Consider the following 17,016-nt stretch of genomic DNA (forward strand, 5'->3'; position numbering starts at 1 on the left):
ACTCCCTCATTTTGCAGAGGAAACCTCAGAGGTTCAGAGAGGTTGAGCCACTTGCCTGAGGACACACAGGGAGGGCATGGGGAGTCCTTGCCTTCTCCCACACCTTGGGCTGTGCCCACCCCTCCACCCCTCTCTGTTCTCTGTGCTCCTTCCTCACAGGATGGATCCAGAACGAGAGAGTTCAGTCCAGGAAGCAGTTAGCAACACGATGCTTCTACAAAACCTCTCTCTGGCTACACTAGCTCTTACATGCTCCTTCACACTCACAGGACTCGAGCTCTGAGCTTTGCATTATGTCGATCAATCAACAAATATTTATTTATTACTGACTATAGGCCAGGCAATGTACCAGATGTTAAGGACCCTGCCCTCGTGGAGCCTACATTCTACTGGGGGTGGGGGGTGGGAAAGGCATTGGACACAGATAAGTATAGTCAAAATATTTCTTTTGTGGCTTGTACCTGGGATTTCATTGGCACACAGTGAGGAAACTCCCTCTACCATATGAGATGGGCACCAGGCTAACAACTCAATGACTTGCCCAAGGTCATTCAGGCAGTATGTCAGAAGCAGCACTTGAACATGGGTCTGCTGAGGTCTGAAGGAAGGTAGAGTGGGGAGGGGGAGGGGAGAGGAGTCCAGGTATGGGGGACAGCTTGACAAAAGGCACACTGAGGGGAAATGGAATGTCTCTGTGTAAAGAAGTAAGAAAGCTAGTTAAGGTGGACCAGAGAGGGCATGAAGGGGAGGGCTGTGTAAGAGGTCTGGAGAATGGGGTGAGAGCTCAGCTGCCATGGGCTGGAAATGCCAAACAGAAGAGTTTGCATTTGATGCCAAAAGCTCTGAAGGAGTCACAAGAGTCTGCAAGGGAGGGATGTTGGATCTGTACTTTAACTTTGCCATATTGATAAATTATTTAATATTCTTTTTTATTGTTTCAGTTGTGTCTAATTCTTTGTGACCCCATTTGGGGCTTTCCTGGCAGTTACTGGTGTGGTTTGCCATTTCCTTCTCCAGCTCATTTTACAGATGAGGAAACTGAGGCAAACAGAGTCTCACAGACAGTAAGTGTCCAAAGTCACATTTGAACTCAGGTCTTCCTGACTTCAGGACTGATACTCTATTCACTGCACCACCTAGCTGCTAATGTACATGTGTATTAGTTCCCCAACTAAAGTATAAAGTATAAGAGGTCAGGGTTCATGTTCATTCATTCACTCATTTACAATAATAAGAGGTCAGATTTATAAAGAGCTTTAAGGTTTGCAAAATGCTTTACAAATACTAGCTCATTTTATCCTCACAGCTCATTGAGTGCCCTATTTTATAAAGGAGGAAACTGAGGCAAATGATGGTTAAGTGACTTATCCAAGGTCACACAGCTAGTAAGGCTGGATTGAAACTCAGATCTTCCTGACTCCAATGTAGGTACTAATTTATGTCCTCCTTCCCAGGCCAGGTCAGCGCTTTTTCACATACTCTATCCTCACGACAATCTAATGACTGGCTTGTTCTGGCCTCTGCACTCAATTTTCAGTAAGAGATGAAACCTCCAAAAATAGCAAGTCGCCCCTTTTATGAGGGGAAGGGTGAGCAGCTGGTTAATTTCAGAACAACATCCCAGCATCAGTCCTGACTCCTGTTGGGCATGGAGGACAGGGATGCTTTGAAGTGAGTATTCTCTTATAATGGGGGGCTCCTTATGGCCCATGGGGGCTTCACTCTGCCCCCTGGTCTTATCTCAGCCTTGCAGTGAACTCTACTGTACCTATTTCTGGATGACTGGTTGACCAAACGATGAAAGGAGAAATCCAGCCCTGGAGCTCAGAACAAGGGCTGTGACCTTCCCTCCCCTCCCATCTCCCCCGGTCCATATGGATGTTGCGGGCTTCCTGCCAGCTTGATAGTGGAGTGTGAGGAAGTACAAGTAGCTACAATGTAGCAGCTGACAATGAAAAATAAATAAGTCATGGAACAGGAAGCTGGTGTTTAATTTTCTGTTCACGTCGCCATGTTGGCAGGAGATGGCCAGCAAAGGGTCAGGGGGCGCGCTATGAATCATACTAGTGGGACTCGTAGAGTGAATCACTACAGGGCCAGAGGAAGGGTAGATAGTCCCACGAAACGAGACGATCTCCTTTGGTGCCTCATCACGGCACATGGTGGCTATGGTCTCTCCAGACTACCAAGTTGGAAAGGGTTCAAGGGCAGACCCAACAACCAACAAGCGTTTATTAAATACCAACTAACTATTGGTGACACAAAGACAAAATGAACAGTATTCACCAAGGGCACCACCCTCTCCCCAACTGCTTGGTGTCACGGTGGACTCCTCACTCACCCTCACCCCATCTTTAATCTGTTGCCAAGACCTGTCATTTCTACCTTTTTAACATCCCTCAAATATGTCCCCTTCTCTCCTCTGACAATGTGATCACCCTGGAGCAGACCCGAATCACCTCCTACAGATTATTGTAATGGTGGGTCACCTGCATGTCTCAAATCTCCTCCCACTCCAAGTCACCCTCTCAGCTGCCAAACTCAGGGAGGTCTGACCCTATCACCCCTCCCCTCTGTTTGATAAACGTCAGTGGTTCCTTATCACCTCTAGGATCAAACATCAAACCCTCAGTTTGGCTTTTAAAGCCCTTCACAACCTGGCCCCTTCTCCCTCCCCCTTCTTAGACCTCACTCTCTTTCATGCAGGTCAGAAGAAGTGGTACAAGGACATTCTCAAGGTCTCTCTGAGGAATTTTGGAATCAATTATGAGACATGGGAGACACTGGCACAGGACCACCCAACGTGGTGCACCCAAATCAAAGAAAGCGCCATGCTCTATGAGCAAAGCAGAATCATAGCAGCACAAAGGAGAAGGGAGACGCACCAATCCAGAGACATTTCTATCCCCAGTGCTCAAACAGACCACTTGTGCTTGACCTTTGGTAGAGCCTTCCGAACTCGTCCTGGACTGATCAGCCACAGGTGAACACACTGTACCTTGGCCCCAACGTCACAATGTCATTGGTCCTCTTTGGAAATAAAGGGCGAACAATTCTACAATCGAGTAACACTGGCCTCCTCACTGTTCTTTGCCCAGGACAGTTCATCCTCCCACCTCCCTGCCCTTTCCTTGGCTGCCTCCCATGCCTGGAATGCCCTCCCTCCTCTCCCTGGCTTCCTCTGGGAACAAGTTTCAATCCTGCCTTCTAAAAGACGCCTTCCTCATCCGCCCCAAAGTTAGCACTTCCCCTCAGAGATCACTGGACGTAGCTGTTCACATGTTGTCTCCCCCGTGAGAATGCCAGGGTGGGGATCAGTTTGGGGCTTTCTTTGAATCCTTAGTTCTGAACCCAGTACCTGGCACAGAGTAATCACTTAATAAATGTTTCTTGTCTGACCTGCCCTCAGGGATCTTACAGTCTATTGGACAAAAGGAGGAAGAGAGGGGAGGAAGCAGGGTGCGCTAGAATTCACATGAGGCAAGGGCAGCATTTCAGTGTTTAGTATGAGGGGGAAGGGTGCCTCGGAAAATGGGACAACCAGAAGGCTTCTTGGAGCCCAAGTCCAAGTGATTTGAAGAGCTACAGACTGAAGGAGGTAAGATGAAGCAATGGGGGTGTGGCTTCGAGATGAAGCTAGGTTTATTTTTGCAGCATTTGGGGGGTGGGGGCGAGGCTCAGTGTGGCACAGAGCCATGGCTGGGGGGAGGTGGGGAAAGGGCAAAGGCTCTGGGTTCAAATACCAACTCTGGTACTTTACTATCTGTGTGACTTTGGGTAAGTCATTTCAGGGTCTCAATTTCCTCATCTGTACCATGAAGAGGTTGGACAAGAAGGACGACCTCTGAGGTCCCTCCCATCCTCTGGGTTATGACTCTTCAATCTTGGTGGCTGGGCTGGAATCTGCATGGGGGAATGGAATGTTCTTACTGATGAAAACACAGGTCCTTGAGCTTTTGAAGTCAGGACACGAAGCCAGGAGTAAAAATGTGCATCATATCAATATCAAGACAAGACTGTGCCACCCAAGGACATGTGCCATCACCCTCCCAGGTGTCCATACTTGCTGCCTGGGCATCATCTGGATTTCCTCATATTTCTTCCCTCTCTCCAATCTGTTGCCAAGCCTTGTCATTTCTGCCTTGGAGGCAAAAGTGATATGTTGCATTTCTTTATATTTATTTCTCTGTTTTTATTTGCCAAGATCACAAAAGGTATATGTTTATTTATTTATTTTTGTTTCTTTACTTTTATTTCTTTTATATTTTTATTTGCCAAGATCGCAAAAGTAGTATGTTTTAATAGATATAAAATATACGCATATCTTAAGTTAAGTATCTATTACTATATTTACATTTCATATGTATTATATTTAGCATCTATTTTGTAAGCTCGCTAACCCTTCCTACAGGACCCCAACACAATTTAGGGCATGTGGTGCACACACATACCCTTATTTTATTTTTTTAATTAGCATCACCAACTGGAAAAAGCAACAGCAACACTCTTTAAGTGTCAGAAGACAGGACCCGAATCCAGGTCTCCCTGGCTCCAAGGCTGACCCTCTATCTACCTAGCCCAGCCTGGCTGTCTCTGGCACTGTATCCAGCACACCCTTAATGTGTGCTGAATGAACTAGGGTGGTGCGAGCTGCAGACAGGACTCTAGAGTAAGCTATAGATTAACCACCGGCTGTTTACATTTGCTGTCCAGATCAGGCCTGTAAAACCCGTCTGTGTTGTAACACCTTCTAATTCTTTGGTGACTCTCTAGCAGAGTGGGTGGGGGTCGTGTTGGGGGACTTACTTTCTCCTGGCTGTTCAGTTCCTGGTAGGGAATGTGTGCAGGCAGGTAGGTGTGAAGGAGGGCACAGAAAGCCAGGCCATCGCTCCAGCTGCTGCTGAAATTGGTGATATCGATGTTCTGTGGGAGGAAAAACACCAGGAATAATCACCTACCAGGCCAACGCGAGAAAAGGAAGACAGGAAAATGATACTCATGGAAGGACGGTGAGAGCTGGCATTTTTGTGACTCTAAGGTTTCCAAAGGTCTTTACAGATTTATACCATCTCATCCTCAACAACTCTGCAAGGTAAGGGCAATTATTATTATCTCCATTTTACAGATGAGGAAACTGAGTCTTGGAGTGGTTAAGTAGAGATCAGCTGATATTTTTGAGTCTTCGGGCATTAGAGCCAGAAGGGATGGAGTGCTGGGCTCAGAGTCAGGAAGACCCCAGTTCAAATCTTACCTCAGAGGCTTAATAGCTATGTGACCCATGGTAAATCTGGACCTCAGTTTCCTCATCTGTACAATGGGGATAATAATATCTGTCATACCTATCTCCCAAAGTTGTAAGGATCAAATGAAATTGCATACGTCAAGTGCTCTACCAACCTTAAAATATGATGCAGTGTTACCGTGTTTCCCCGATAATAAGACACTGTCTTATTAAATTTTTTGGAAAGAAAAACACCAGAGGGCTTATTTTCAGGGGAGGGCTTATGTTGTCCTGCCTCAGCTCTCCTTCGCGGCACTGCTCTCAATGGCGCCAGCAAGCAAATCACTGGGGAAGAACAGGATGACGCGCTCACTGCTGCAGCTCTGGTTGGATGCAGCTCGGAGCGCGGCGTGCGTTTCACCCCGGGGGGGGACGGTGCATACGGAGGGTACCGTAATGTAGTGTGTAGCGCAGGGGATCACCTTCACTACAGTAGCAATCTCAATAGGGCTTATTTTCGGGGGAGGGCTTATTTTAGAGGAATCTTACACAGTAAGGGGAGGGCTTATTTTCAGGATAGGTCTTTTTATCGGGGAAACACGGGTAGCTGCTACTATCATTATCTTCATCTAAGGGCTGAAAACTTGTTTTAAAAATATTTTGACAACTGTTTTGTTCAGTCATTTTCAATTGTGTCTGACTCTTCATGGCCCCATTTGGGGTCTTGGCAGAGATACCCGAGTGGTTCGCCATGTCCTTCTCCAGTCCATTTGACAGATGAGGAAACGGAGGCAAACAAGGTTAAGTGACTCCCAGGGTCACATAGCTAATAAGTGTCTGAGGCTGGATTTGAACTCAGGCCTGACTTCAGGCCCCATGCTTGAATTAGGGGATAATGTTCCCTAAGACACATTTCCAGCCCTAAAGCTTCAGCTTCCCAAAGGGAAGACTCATTAGGCCTGCTCTACTCATCACTGCTCTGTTTCTTGGACTCAAAAGAGCAATCTGGAATCAGAGAATTCTGGGAAAGGCTGATGAGGAAATGCTGGTGTGCTCAGGCCTTCTCCTAAAGTCTAAGTTGTCAGATCTACTTTGCAAAGGTAAATCTGGATGGTCAGCCTGCTTGTTGAGACTGTCCTTTTCTTAGAAACAAGAAAATTACAGATTTAGACCTAGAGGGAACTGTTCCCTTATTTTACAGATGGGGGAACTGAGTCACAGAGATGTTATGTGACTTGCATTCATAATCTGAACTTAGGTGTCTGGAAGCCCTCCAAAGCCAGGGCTCTCTCCATTCTACCATGAGGTCTCATTTTCTTTTTTTTGGAGGGGGAAAGCAGGGCAATTGGGGTTAAGTGACTTGCCCAAGGTCACATGGCTAGTAAGTGTTAAGTGTCTGAGGCTGGATTTGAACTCAGGTCCTCCTGACTCCAGGGTCAGTGCCACCCTGGTCTCTCATTTTCTTTTTTTTCTTTTCTTTTTTTAAAGCAATTAGGGTTAAGTAACTTGCTCAAGGTTACACGGCCAGTTATTTTGTGTGAGTGCAAGGCTGGAACTGATCTTGGGTCTCCTAATGCTGGGGCAGGCGCTCTTACTCACTGGGCCACCTGGTCTCCCGGTCTCTCATTTTCTATGGAAAAACTGACTGGTTGGTTAAATTCCTCAGTAGAATATGAGCTCCCTGAGGGCAGGCCTGGTCATTTCACTTCTGCCTTTGCATTCCCATTACCTGAAACTAGAGCCTGCAGACTGACTGAGTGATGGAAAGCCCTGGGATAGTTAGAGAGTGTTTTGTCCTTCCTGGGTCCTCACTGTGGCGACCCTAGGGGGTGACTCTATGTGTTTGATGCCATGACACCCCAGTGGTACACAAGCTTAGGTAGGTTCTATCCAACTGGGGAGGCGCAATAGGTGGACCACAGCATCTGAAGTCGGGAGGACCCGAATTCAAATCCGGCCTCAGGTACGTACTGGCCATGTGACCCTGGGCCAGTCACTTCACCTCAGTTTGCTTCAGTTTCCATCTGTAAAATAGGGAAAACTAGTCCCAGAGGGTTGACTTTGGTAAAATCACACAGATAGTGAGGGTCCAGGTCCTAGCTTCTAGATCCAGTGCTCTTTCAACCGTACATGCTTGGAGTGCTGGACTTAGATTATAAACTCTGAGGGAATGGACTGTCTTTTGCCTTGGTATCCCTAGTGCTTAGCGTGGTGCCTGGCACACAGTAGGTGCTTAATAAATGTTTATTGATCAATTCACTGGGTCTAGGTTCAAGAAGAACCAAGTTCAAATTCAGCCACAGATGCTAATTAGCAGTATGACCCTGGGCAAGCAAACCCTTTTTCTGCCTCCATTTTCTCAACTGTAAAATGGGGGATCATAATAGCAGGGTGGTGTAGTGAGAGTGAAAAGGAGATAATATTTTCAAAATGCTTAGTACAGTGCCTGGAACATAGTAGGTGCTTAATATTTGTTTCCTTTCCCCCTTATAGATGGCCTACTATGTGCTATGCTGGTATCCATACAGTGTTAAAAGGCCCAGGTTCTTAATTTGAACTCCATGACCCCCCAAAGGGTCTATGGATAGATTTTTGGGGTCCATTACCTCCAGGGGGGAAAAATTACATCTTTATTTTCATTAACCTTTAACTGGAATTTACCATTTCCTTTACTTATTAATGTAGGCAAAAAATATTATTCTGAGAAGGGGATCATGAGATTCCCAGACTGCCCTCTGGGAGGTCCAAGACACACATAGGTTTAAGCATACCTTGAAGGTGCTCTACACATTGAGTTGGACTCACAATAGAGGAGACATGGCATAATCAATCAATTAATACACATATATTAAGCATCTACTATGTGCCAGGCACTATGCCAAGTTCTGGGGCTACAAAAAGAGGCCAAAAAACACTCCCTGACCCCAAGAAGCTTACAGTCTGATGGGGAGGGAGACAACATGCAGACAGATATATATATATATATATAAAATAAACTATGTATAGGATAAATAGGATGAATGAATAGAGGGAGGGGCTGACATGAAGAGGAGCTGGGGAAGGCTTCCCATAGAAGGTGGGATCTTCAAGGAGACTTAAAGGAAGCCAGGGAGGGCAACAGCTCAAGTCTAGGGCAGCTCTGCCCCTTCTCCTACCTCCTCCCCATCTCGGGCCACCTGCCACAAGCACACTGCCCTGGGAACAAGAAATTGCTGTGGATGGCTCTTACCCAATGACCTCTCACACTCTGAGGTTCTGTTAGACTGTCTTCTGGTTTATACTTTAGAGTACAGAGCTAATTTTTATCATGTGCAAGTATTCAGTCTGTCAGTCAACAAGCATTTATTAAGTGCCTACTATGTTCCAGGCATTCTGTTAAGTGCTGGGATATAAAGACAAAACTATTCTCCCCACCTTCTAATGGAGGAGACAACCTGCACCCAAGATGCATTTTGGGTAACTGGAAGGTGATCTCATTTTTAGCAGACACAAAGTTATTTCTGTAATTCTCATAAGCACTTATCAAACACAATGTATCATAATAACTAGAAATTGTACAGTACAGAAAATTTAAGCAGGGAGCCTCCCTCATTAGCTAATAACCTCTTATAGACCAACAGAATTTGAACAAGATGATATAATTAGCATCAGCAGGGCTGGCACATAGAAAGTACGAGGCCAATCAGATGTTGCCAATGTGGTAAGATTTTCTAATTTAAGAGATCACAGATTTAGAGTTGGCTGGGACCTTCATCTAGCCACCCCCACCCCCTTCCATTCTGCAGATGAGGAGCTGAGGTCCACACAGGTGAAGTGACTTCCCTGAGGGTCACCCAGGTTAGTGCCTGAGTTAAAATTTAAACCCAGGTCTCCTGACTTTAAATTCTGCTTGCTTTCCACTGTTCCATGCTCCTCTGTGAGGAGCTCCCCCATACCCCCTGCCCTGCCTCTGGACTGTCTCCTCCTTTCTTCTTTGGTCTTTAATGCCAACCAACAACTAATTCTTTGGGTCAGATGACTATCTCCTAACTAGGTCAGGACACTCCAGGGCTTTTTGGGGATGTGGTGACATGCTAGATTTCCTTACTCTCTTTGAACAATCTTGATGTAGAGGGTGAAGGTCAGAGTTGGAGAGACTGTTGCACTGTGTCATCACATAACTAGAGGTGGGGTGGGGTGTGGATGAATATTTGATGATTCAAGGGTAAAGGTGAGCCATTCTCCAGAGGGACAGTGAAGAAAATTCAGTTATATGATGGGCTGGGCAAGACAATCCAAGTGGAGTATTTATTGTTAGAAGGCCATGGTTAAAAGTTGTGGCATATGATTGTGATGGAATACTATTTTGCTATAAAAAATGAAGAGCAAGATGGTTTCAGAAAAATCTGGGAAGACTTACATGAATTGATGTGAATCTGAGCAGAACCAGAACATTGTACACAGTAACAGCAACATTGTAACAATGATTAGTTACTCTGAACAATGTAATGATACAAGACAATTCCAAAGGAGGTATGATGAAAAATGCTATTCACCTCCAGAGAAAGAACTGATGGAGTTCGAATGCAAATTGAAGCATACTTTTTAAACTTTATTTTTCTTGTTTTGGGTCTGTTTTTTTTATAACATGGCTCATACGAAAATATATTTTGCATGACTGCACATATATAACCTATACCAAACTGCTTGCCTTCTCGAGGAGGTGAAAAGAGGGAGGGAGAGAATTTGAAACTCAAAAAATTTTAAAATGAATATTAAAAATTGTTTTTAGATGTAATTGAGGAAAATTTAAATTTAATAAAATTTTTTTTTAAAAAAAACCATGGTTAAATTGGGGTATAGAGCCAGATCAACCATAACTAAGTAACATGGCCACAGCTGCAAAGGAGATGAGTGGCAGAAGCAGGACCCTTGCCTATATTCTTGGACTCAACTCCACTGTTCTGTGACAATACACAGGTCCTATTGGAGTCACATATGGAGGGGCAATTTTAAATGTGGGGGGCTGGGGCTGGGTGAGAGAAGGCCTTACTAACACACATTTTGGGTTAGAAGCCTCAAATAACAGGGTACTCTGGATGGGCTCTAGGGGACAAGGGGAGAAGACTCAAATTCAAATTTTACTCACTTAACCTTGACTGATATAGCTGGATTTGGTCTCCAAGCAGTCCAGGCAACTTTCTCCCTGGCAGGTTGGCCACAAGCTGAATTATCAATAGCCTGGGCCCAAATGTCAACATTTGTTTAAGCCCAGTGAGGTGGGGAGCCTCTGGCCCAGAGCCCAGATTCTGACCTTGTTTTGAATTCATCTAGTCCTCCAAATTATGGAGATGCTACAGACCAGAAAGTAAGGTCTCCCTCGGTGTTATTGTCTGGTTTTTGTCATTCAGAGAGAAACCTCTGGAGATATGAAGTTAGAGTAGTGGTTAATTAGCATTTCAAAGAGATATATGGGAAAGGCGGGAAGCCCATAACCCAAGTCACATTTAACTAACTCATCTCAATTCTTTTGGGAGCCAGGTAGTCCAATGGTTAGTGTGCTGGGCTTTTTGTATGGAAGACCTGGAAAGGACTAGATTTGGAGTCAGAAAACCTGAGTCCCAACCCTGGAGTGGCAATTCTCCATGTTGGGGAGGTAGATAATGACACCCCTTGGATTGTCTAGCCCCTCCCATCATCTATCTATGGGACCAGGTGAACACTAAGGCCCCTGCCAGCTCTAAGTGTGTGGTCCTATAACATCACCCCCAGGAACCCTTCATGAAACTAAAGGTGGGGACCAGTGTCCCTTCCCCAAGACTCCATCCCAGGTCATAGGACCTGAACTCACAGCCTGGCTTGGCCACTCACTGCCAGGGCAAGTCATTTCCATCTCCTAGGCTTCAGTTTCCTCATCTGCTAGACTAGATTGCCTCTGAGGTCCCTTTCCCCTCCAGATCTGTGGTTCTATGTCCTCTTAAAATTTTTATCTTTTCCATGAAGAGGAAACACTGAGTTTCCCTGCCCAATTACATATTCCCATGCAAATCTTGGCACTGAGGTCACAAGCTGCAAACACACAGCTATTGTATAGCAACCCTGGCAATTCTGTAAGATCACTGGGCCCGAAAATTTTTCATCTTTGCTTGCCAAATTCACACGAGGGCCAATGAGCTCAGCAGTTCCCGCTACCCAACCCATTGTCAAGGGCAGCCTCCTCTTCCCCCTAGAGAAGGCATAGACTTGTCTGCAGTGTAGAAGACTGAGCTGTCTTCTCTCTCCCTAAAGAATTCTAGGCTATCATGACCTCTCTAGATTTCTAAGGCATTAGACACAAACAGTACGGAACCTATTTCAGAAGGGAGAATTCCTACAAGGTAAAGACGGAGCTAGATTGCCAGGCATTGGTGAGGGTGTGGGTGCCCCTCTGGTCTCACAGCTACCCACACCTGGCCACCTGCAGCCCTGGCTCTGGAGATGTCTCTACCAGCCTCCTTCCCTACTACATCTCATACCCCCTGGGCTGACATCTGCTGGGTCTGTTCCACAATACATTTTCCACTGCTAATGGAAATGTTGGAAAGGGAACAGCTGCCCCCTTTTTCAGCATCCCCGGTGAGGGAGAAGGTAACAGCTCTGAAAGTCAGGGTGGGGAGGGAGTGAGTCACAGTAAGCACAAGGATAAGCGCTGATATGTTTAGAGAGGCCTTTCTGGCTGATGAAACCAGATTTCTCATTTGGTTCTGGCAGTAGGCCTGGAAGAAGGTTTGCATATTTTTCTATATTACCTCAATTTTACAGATGAGGATATTGAGGCAGAATCATGGAGAGCCATCTAGTCCATCCCATTCCCAAAAGGAATCTCATTATAAGTTCATTGAAGGGAGGAACTCTGCTGTCAGCTAACCTGTCAACACGAATTTATGAAGCACCTTAGTATTGGAGAGGTGAGGGACTATGGGTGTGCAACCATGCATACACTGTCAACCTCGACTGATCTATTGGTTTGTTTTGCCAAGCTGCTTTCTTCCCTTCTTTCTTTTTTGTTCATTGTTACAAGGGATGGCTCTCTGGGGAGGAAAGAGGGATACGGGTATTCATAAAACTAAAACAGAGACAAGAGATGGACACATGAAATTAAAAAGCAATTGCCTTCATTTACCCGGCTTCCAGATCTCCCTGAAATTCCAGAGGGGAGGACTGCAAAGCTTCCTGGAAACCTAGATTTGCACCAAGCCTCCTAGATAAACATGCTGGGAGCAGGTACTGTCCAATGGACAGGAGTGCTGAGCTTTCCCAGTCCTGGAGAGGAAGCTTCCGAGATTCATACAGACTCAGTGACTTTGCTTGTTATGGCCCACAATGCTGCAGACAGGTTGTTCATCTTGTTGGTGAAATAGAGCCCTTCCTTAGTGTGAGATTAACTGTCTTGGACAGGGACTAAACTTTCCACCGACTACCAAATAATGCCCCACAAAGCGTTTGTCAAGCTCCTACTGTGTGCTGGGCACTGTACTAGGTGCAAGGACAAAAAGGAATAAGTTCCTTCTCTCAGTAAGCCTACATAATATTGGACCCCTCATAATCTCTCTGAGCCTTGGTTTTCTATCTGTGGAATGGGCATGATAGAAGTTATACTACTAAAGGGGGATATTGGTAAATGTTTAACAACCAGCTCTTCAGCAAGGAGGGAGGTAAGCTGTACACATGACACACTTTAAAGTTTAATCTGCATTATTAACATTTTAATATTATTTAAAATTTTTAATTTTAATTATTAGCATCACCTTCTTAAGTTTAGACAATTAGCAGAACCACAAAACAATCCGATTTGTAACTTGCTTATTTCCAAAGTGTAAATGCTCATACTAAAGATTTAACAATCCGCTCTGCTAAACTGCTTCAAATTGGCTTCAATACAACCCCTTCAGAGGGTAGTGAGTTTTTTTTTTAATTTTTTTATTTATTTACTTTTAGTTTACAACATTCAGTTCCACAATCTCTTATGTTCCAAATTTTCTCCCCCTTTCTCTCTTCCCCTTTACCCACCAATTCAATATAGGTTCTACAAACAGAGGGTAGTGTTTTTTAAGTGAAAATAAAAATAGGTAGCTAGGAGACACAGAGGATAGGGGGAGAGATTACGTTCAAATCCAATCTCAGATACTTGCTAGATGTGTGACCTTGGACAAGCCACTTAACTTCTGTCTCAGTTTCCTCATCTCTAAAATGGGATAATAATAGTACTTACCTCCCAGGATTGTTGCAAGGATCCAGTGAAACAATCATTGTAAAGTGCTTTTCAAACTTTAAAACACTATATAAATACTATCTCTTAATAAATATTTTTATTGCTACCTTTTGTTTTCATATCAGCTTCATCTCCAAACATACTGGTCCATCTCCCCTCCACAGAGAGCCACTCCTTATAATAAAGGATTCAAGGGAAGGCAGCTTAGCAAAACTAAGCTAAGCAAGGTATCAACCCTGTATGACAGTGTAAGCACTGTCCCACACCCATAGTTCCCCACTTCTGCAAAGAAGGGAGGGGAATGCTTTTTTCTCACCTTTTTTTCAAGGAGAAGCTTGGGCATTATAATTACACAGAGTTTAGGGAAGTTTTATAAATCTTTAAGCTCTCTGGGAATGTGGGTTTTTATTATAATTATTACCATTGTGGTACCTTATCTTTACTCCCAGCTGTGAGCCTCTTTTCCACCCTTTCCCACTACCTCTCACCCCAATGTCAATAACAACTCTCCCAGTTTCCAATGCTTGTTTCATTCCCCTCCCCTGCTATGACCTACCTAGATTATAAACTCATCAAGAGCAGGGATCAAATCTTACTCATCTTGGCAATTTACTTTGGAGTTATGGGGTCAAAGACCACAGATTTCTAGCAGGAAGGAACCTTAGAGGCAGGGGCTGGCTGAAGTCAACCGGGTGTAAACATTTACACCTCAGAAGTCAACAAAATCCACAAATCAATCACAGCTTGATTACTGCTTTGTTGATTGCCTAGTCTTAAGAAAGTGATGGAGAACATGTCAAATACTGTAGATTAAACTTCAAACCAATATGTCCTGAGCTTATCTGAAGACCTGGTTGTTAAACATTCGCTAGCACACTCCTGCTTAGAAGTCATCTAACCCAGTCTCTCTTTTGTGAATGAGGAAAAGTTAAGGGACACAGATAGGGAGGGGAAAAGGTCAGAGAAAAGCTTGGGGAAGGGAAGAGGGAAAGAAGAAAGGGAGAGAAAACAGGTGAATCAGAGGAAAAAGAAGTGATTTGAATTGCATACAGTTCATGGACACTTAACTCTCAGACTGAGATGCCAACCAGAAGGGAGGGGAGGGCTCCAGAGCTGACAAACTGGATAATTAGCATCTGAATAACAATGTTTGCTGAATTTCTGAAAAGTTGACAGAGGGTGAGGCAAGTTGTTTTCTTCCTTAGGCCTCTAAGACCTTAATGGACCTGCTCCAATTTGAGGGCATGATTATTTCATCGAGTCAGGGCTATTAAAAACAAATCTCCCTCTATAAATGGGATAAATACAGGCATAAATCAGGAAATAACTGGGTTTGGAGACACACTTAGTGAGTCAGGAAGTCAGGGCCAACTGGTGAGCGCCCCTTCCCCCGTCACTCCTATACACTAATGTTGGGAGATTGAGTGAAGAACCTGGGATCCGTCGACCACAAAAACAGAGCTAAGACACCAGGATGAGATAAGGCCTTTGTCTGCTGGGCCCGACTTCTTACAGAAGGGGTCTTTATCTCCGCAGACCACAAATCTCAACTGCTCTAAGTTAATTATGTGATAGGAGCTGGGTGGACATGGATGGAAGCTTTCTTGACTCCTTTCAAGGAACAGATTCTGCATTTCTGATCAGGTTATATTTATCAGGGGCACAGAAGATGCTGGCTGACCTGTAAGCAATAGGGTCTGGTAGCTGCCTTATAGGTACTCAGACCTGTCTGGCCTTTGGGATAAATGATCTGGAGAAGGAACAAGGCACCCAGATGGCTATTTAATCATTGTGAAGGAAGGCTGCTACGTGGGGCTTGGTCTAGATGGGAGAGAGTGGGGGGAGCCACTTGGAACATCTGATGGGGCCTTGGGACAGTGACTCGAGCTATCCGGGCCTCTACACCCTCACTTGTAAAATGGGGATAGTAATATTGTTTCTAGGATAAAATGTGGAATCTCCAGCCTGGCTTTTAAAGGTCTTGAGGGCAGCGAGGTGGTGCAATGGTTAGAGCATTGGGCCTAAAGTCAGGGAAGGCTTGAGTTCAAATCCAGCCTCAGATGCTAACCAGTCATGTGACCCTCCTCAAGTCACTTAACCCTGCTTGCCTCAGTTTCCTCATCTGTCAAATGAGCTGGAGAAGGAAATGACAAATCACTCCAGGATCTTTGCCAAGAAAACCCCAAATGGGATCATGGAGAGTCAGACACGCCTGAAAAAAACGGCTGAACAACAATGGCTGAGATCTATGTTTCCAGTCGCTTTCAGATGACTCCCCTTCATGTGTGCCCCCTCCTCACTTCCAGCTCTTGTGACCCTAATATCTTCCTTCCAGGCCCAGCTCAGGCACCTCCTCCTACCACAGGCATGTCCTGATTTTTTTTTTTTAAAGCAATCGGGGTTAAGTAACTTGCTCAAGTTTACACGGCCGGTTATTTCTGGGTGTGGTGCTGAGTATCTGAGCCCGGATTTGATCCCCAGGTCATCCCAACTCTGGGGCTGGTGTTCTTATCACCGTACCACCTGGCCAAGGAGTGTCCTGATTCTTACAGACACAGTGTTCTTTTTTTCTGAAAATGACTTTGTATTTATCTATCAGTAACTATTGTACCCTGCCCCTTTCCCAAGCAGAATGAGGGCTTTTTGAGGGGCTCTTTGAGGGTAGGCGCTCTTTAAAATTTGGGGGGTTTATTGACTTCGTTCTCTTTTTTTTTATTACTTTCATTTCCCAATATATTCTTCTCCTTCCCTAACCCTGAGAGCCACCTTTAAAGGGAATAATAAAAAGGAGAGAGGGAGAAAAAAAAGCAGTTTAGGAAAATGAAGCCACATATCAACTTCTTTCCAGCAGTGAATGTGATAGTCCACACCCAGGATCCCCCACCTCTGAGGGTAGAAGGTATATTTGGTCTTCTTCTCAGTACCTAGTGCAGTGTACATTTGTACATTTAAACAAAAGTACATTTCTTCTTATTCAGTCTTTTCAGTCACCTCTGACTCTTTCTGACCCCATTTGGGCTTTTCTTGGCAAAGATACTGGTTTGCCATTTCCTTCTCCAGCTCATTTGACAGATAAGGAAACTGAGGCAAACAGGGTTAGGTGACTTGCCCAGGGTCACACAGCCAGTAATTGTCTGAGGCTGAATTTGAACTCAGGAAAATGAATCTTCCTGACTCCAGGTCGAGCACTCTGTCCATTAGCAGCCCAGACAAAGTGATTAATCAACACTAGCAGGACAACTGAAGCAATTAAAAATTACTAATTTTACTCTAATGTCTCCTGTCTGTGCAAAAGCACTCTAAGTGCAAATAATTCCAAGCAGATATTATTATTTCATTTTGATATAACAATTTTCATCTTATTATCTCTATTTTCTTTGACCTACAGCTTTTTTTTAAATGCCTGTGTCTATTGATGTGTCTTGGTCTTTTCCGATAGTTTTGAATTCCCCTGTTTAGGTACCACCAATATCATAGGGCTGGTGTGAAGACCTCTGTGCTCCTCCACGCCCCCCTGAATTCTCCCTCCCTGCTCTCCACCCCTCCTCCCCTTCAGATCACCCTA

At 44.8% G+C, this 17,016-nt stretch overlaps 1 protein-coding gene across 2 annotated transcripts in view; it reads right to left on the minus strand.

Annotated features, from left to right (window-relative positions):
- The window catches only part of SPECC1 (sperm antigen with calponin homology and coiled-coil domains 1), a 293,242-nt gene that overhangs the window by 13,182 nt on the left and 263,044 nt on the right, over positions 1 to 17,016 (minus strand). For both annotated transcript variants that reach the window (XM_069089599.1, XM_069089598.1), the window contains one exon: positions 4,807 to 4,923. In XM_069089599.1, the coding sequence (XP_068945700.1) occupies positions 4,807 to 4,923 (117 nt within the window). The remainder of the gene's footprint in view (positions 1 to 4,806; positions 4,924 to 17,016) is intronic.

Source organism: Petaurus breviceps, unplaced genomic scaffold (genome assembly GCF_028583685.1).
Source record: "Petaurus breviceps papuanus isolate PSGF00001 unplaced genomic scaffold, PetGlider_PUasm1.0 186, whole genome shotgun sequence".
NCBI classification, from domain to species: Eukaryota; Metazoa; Chordata; class Mammalia; order Diprotodontia; family Petauridae; genus Petaurus; species Petaurus breviceps.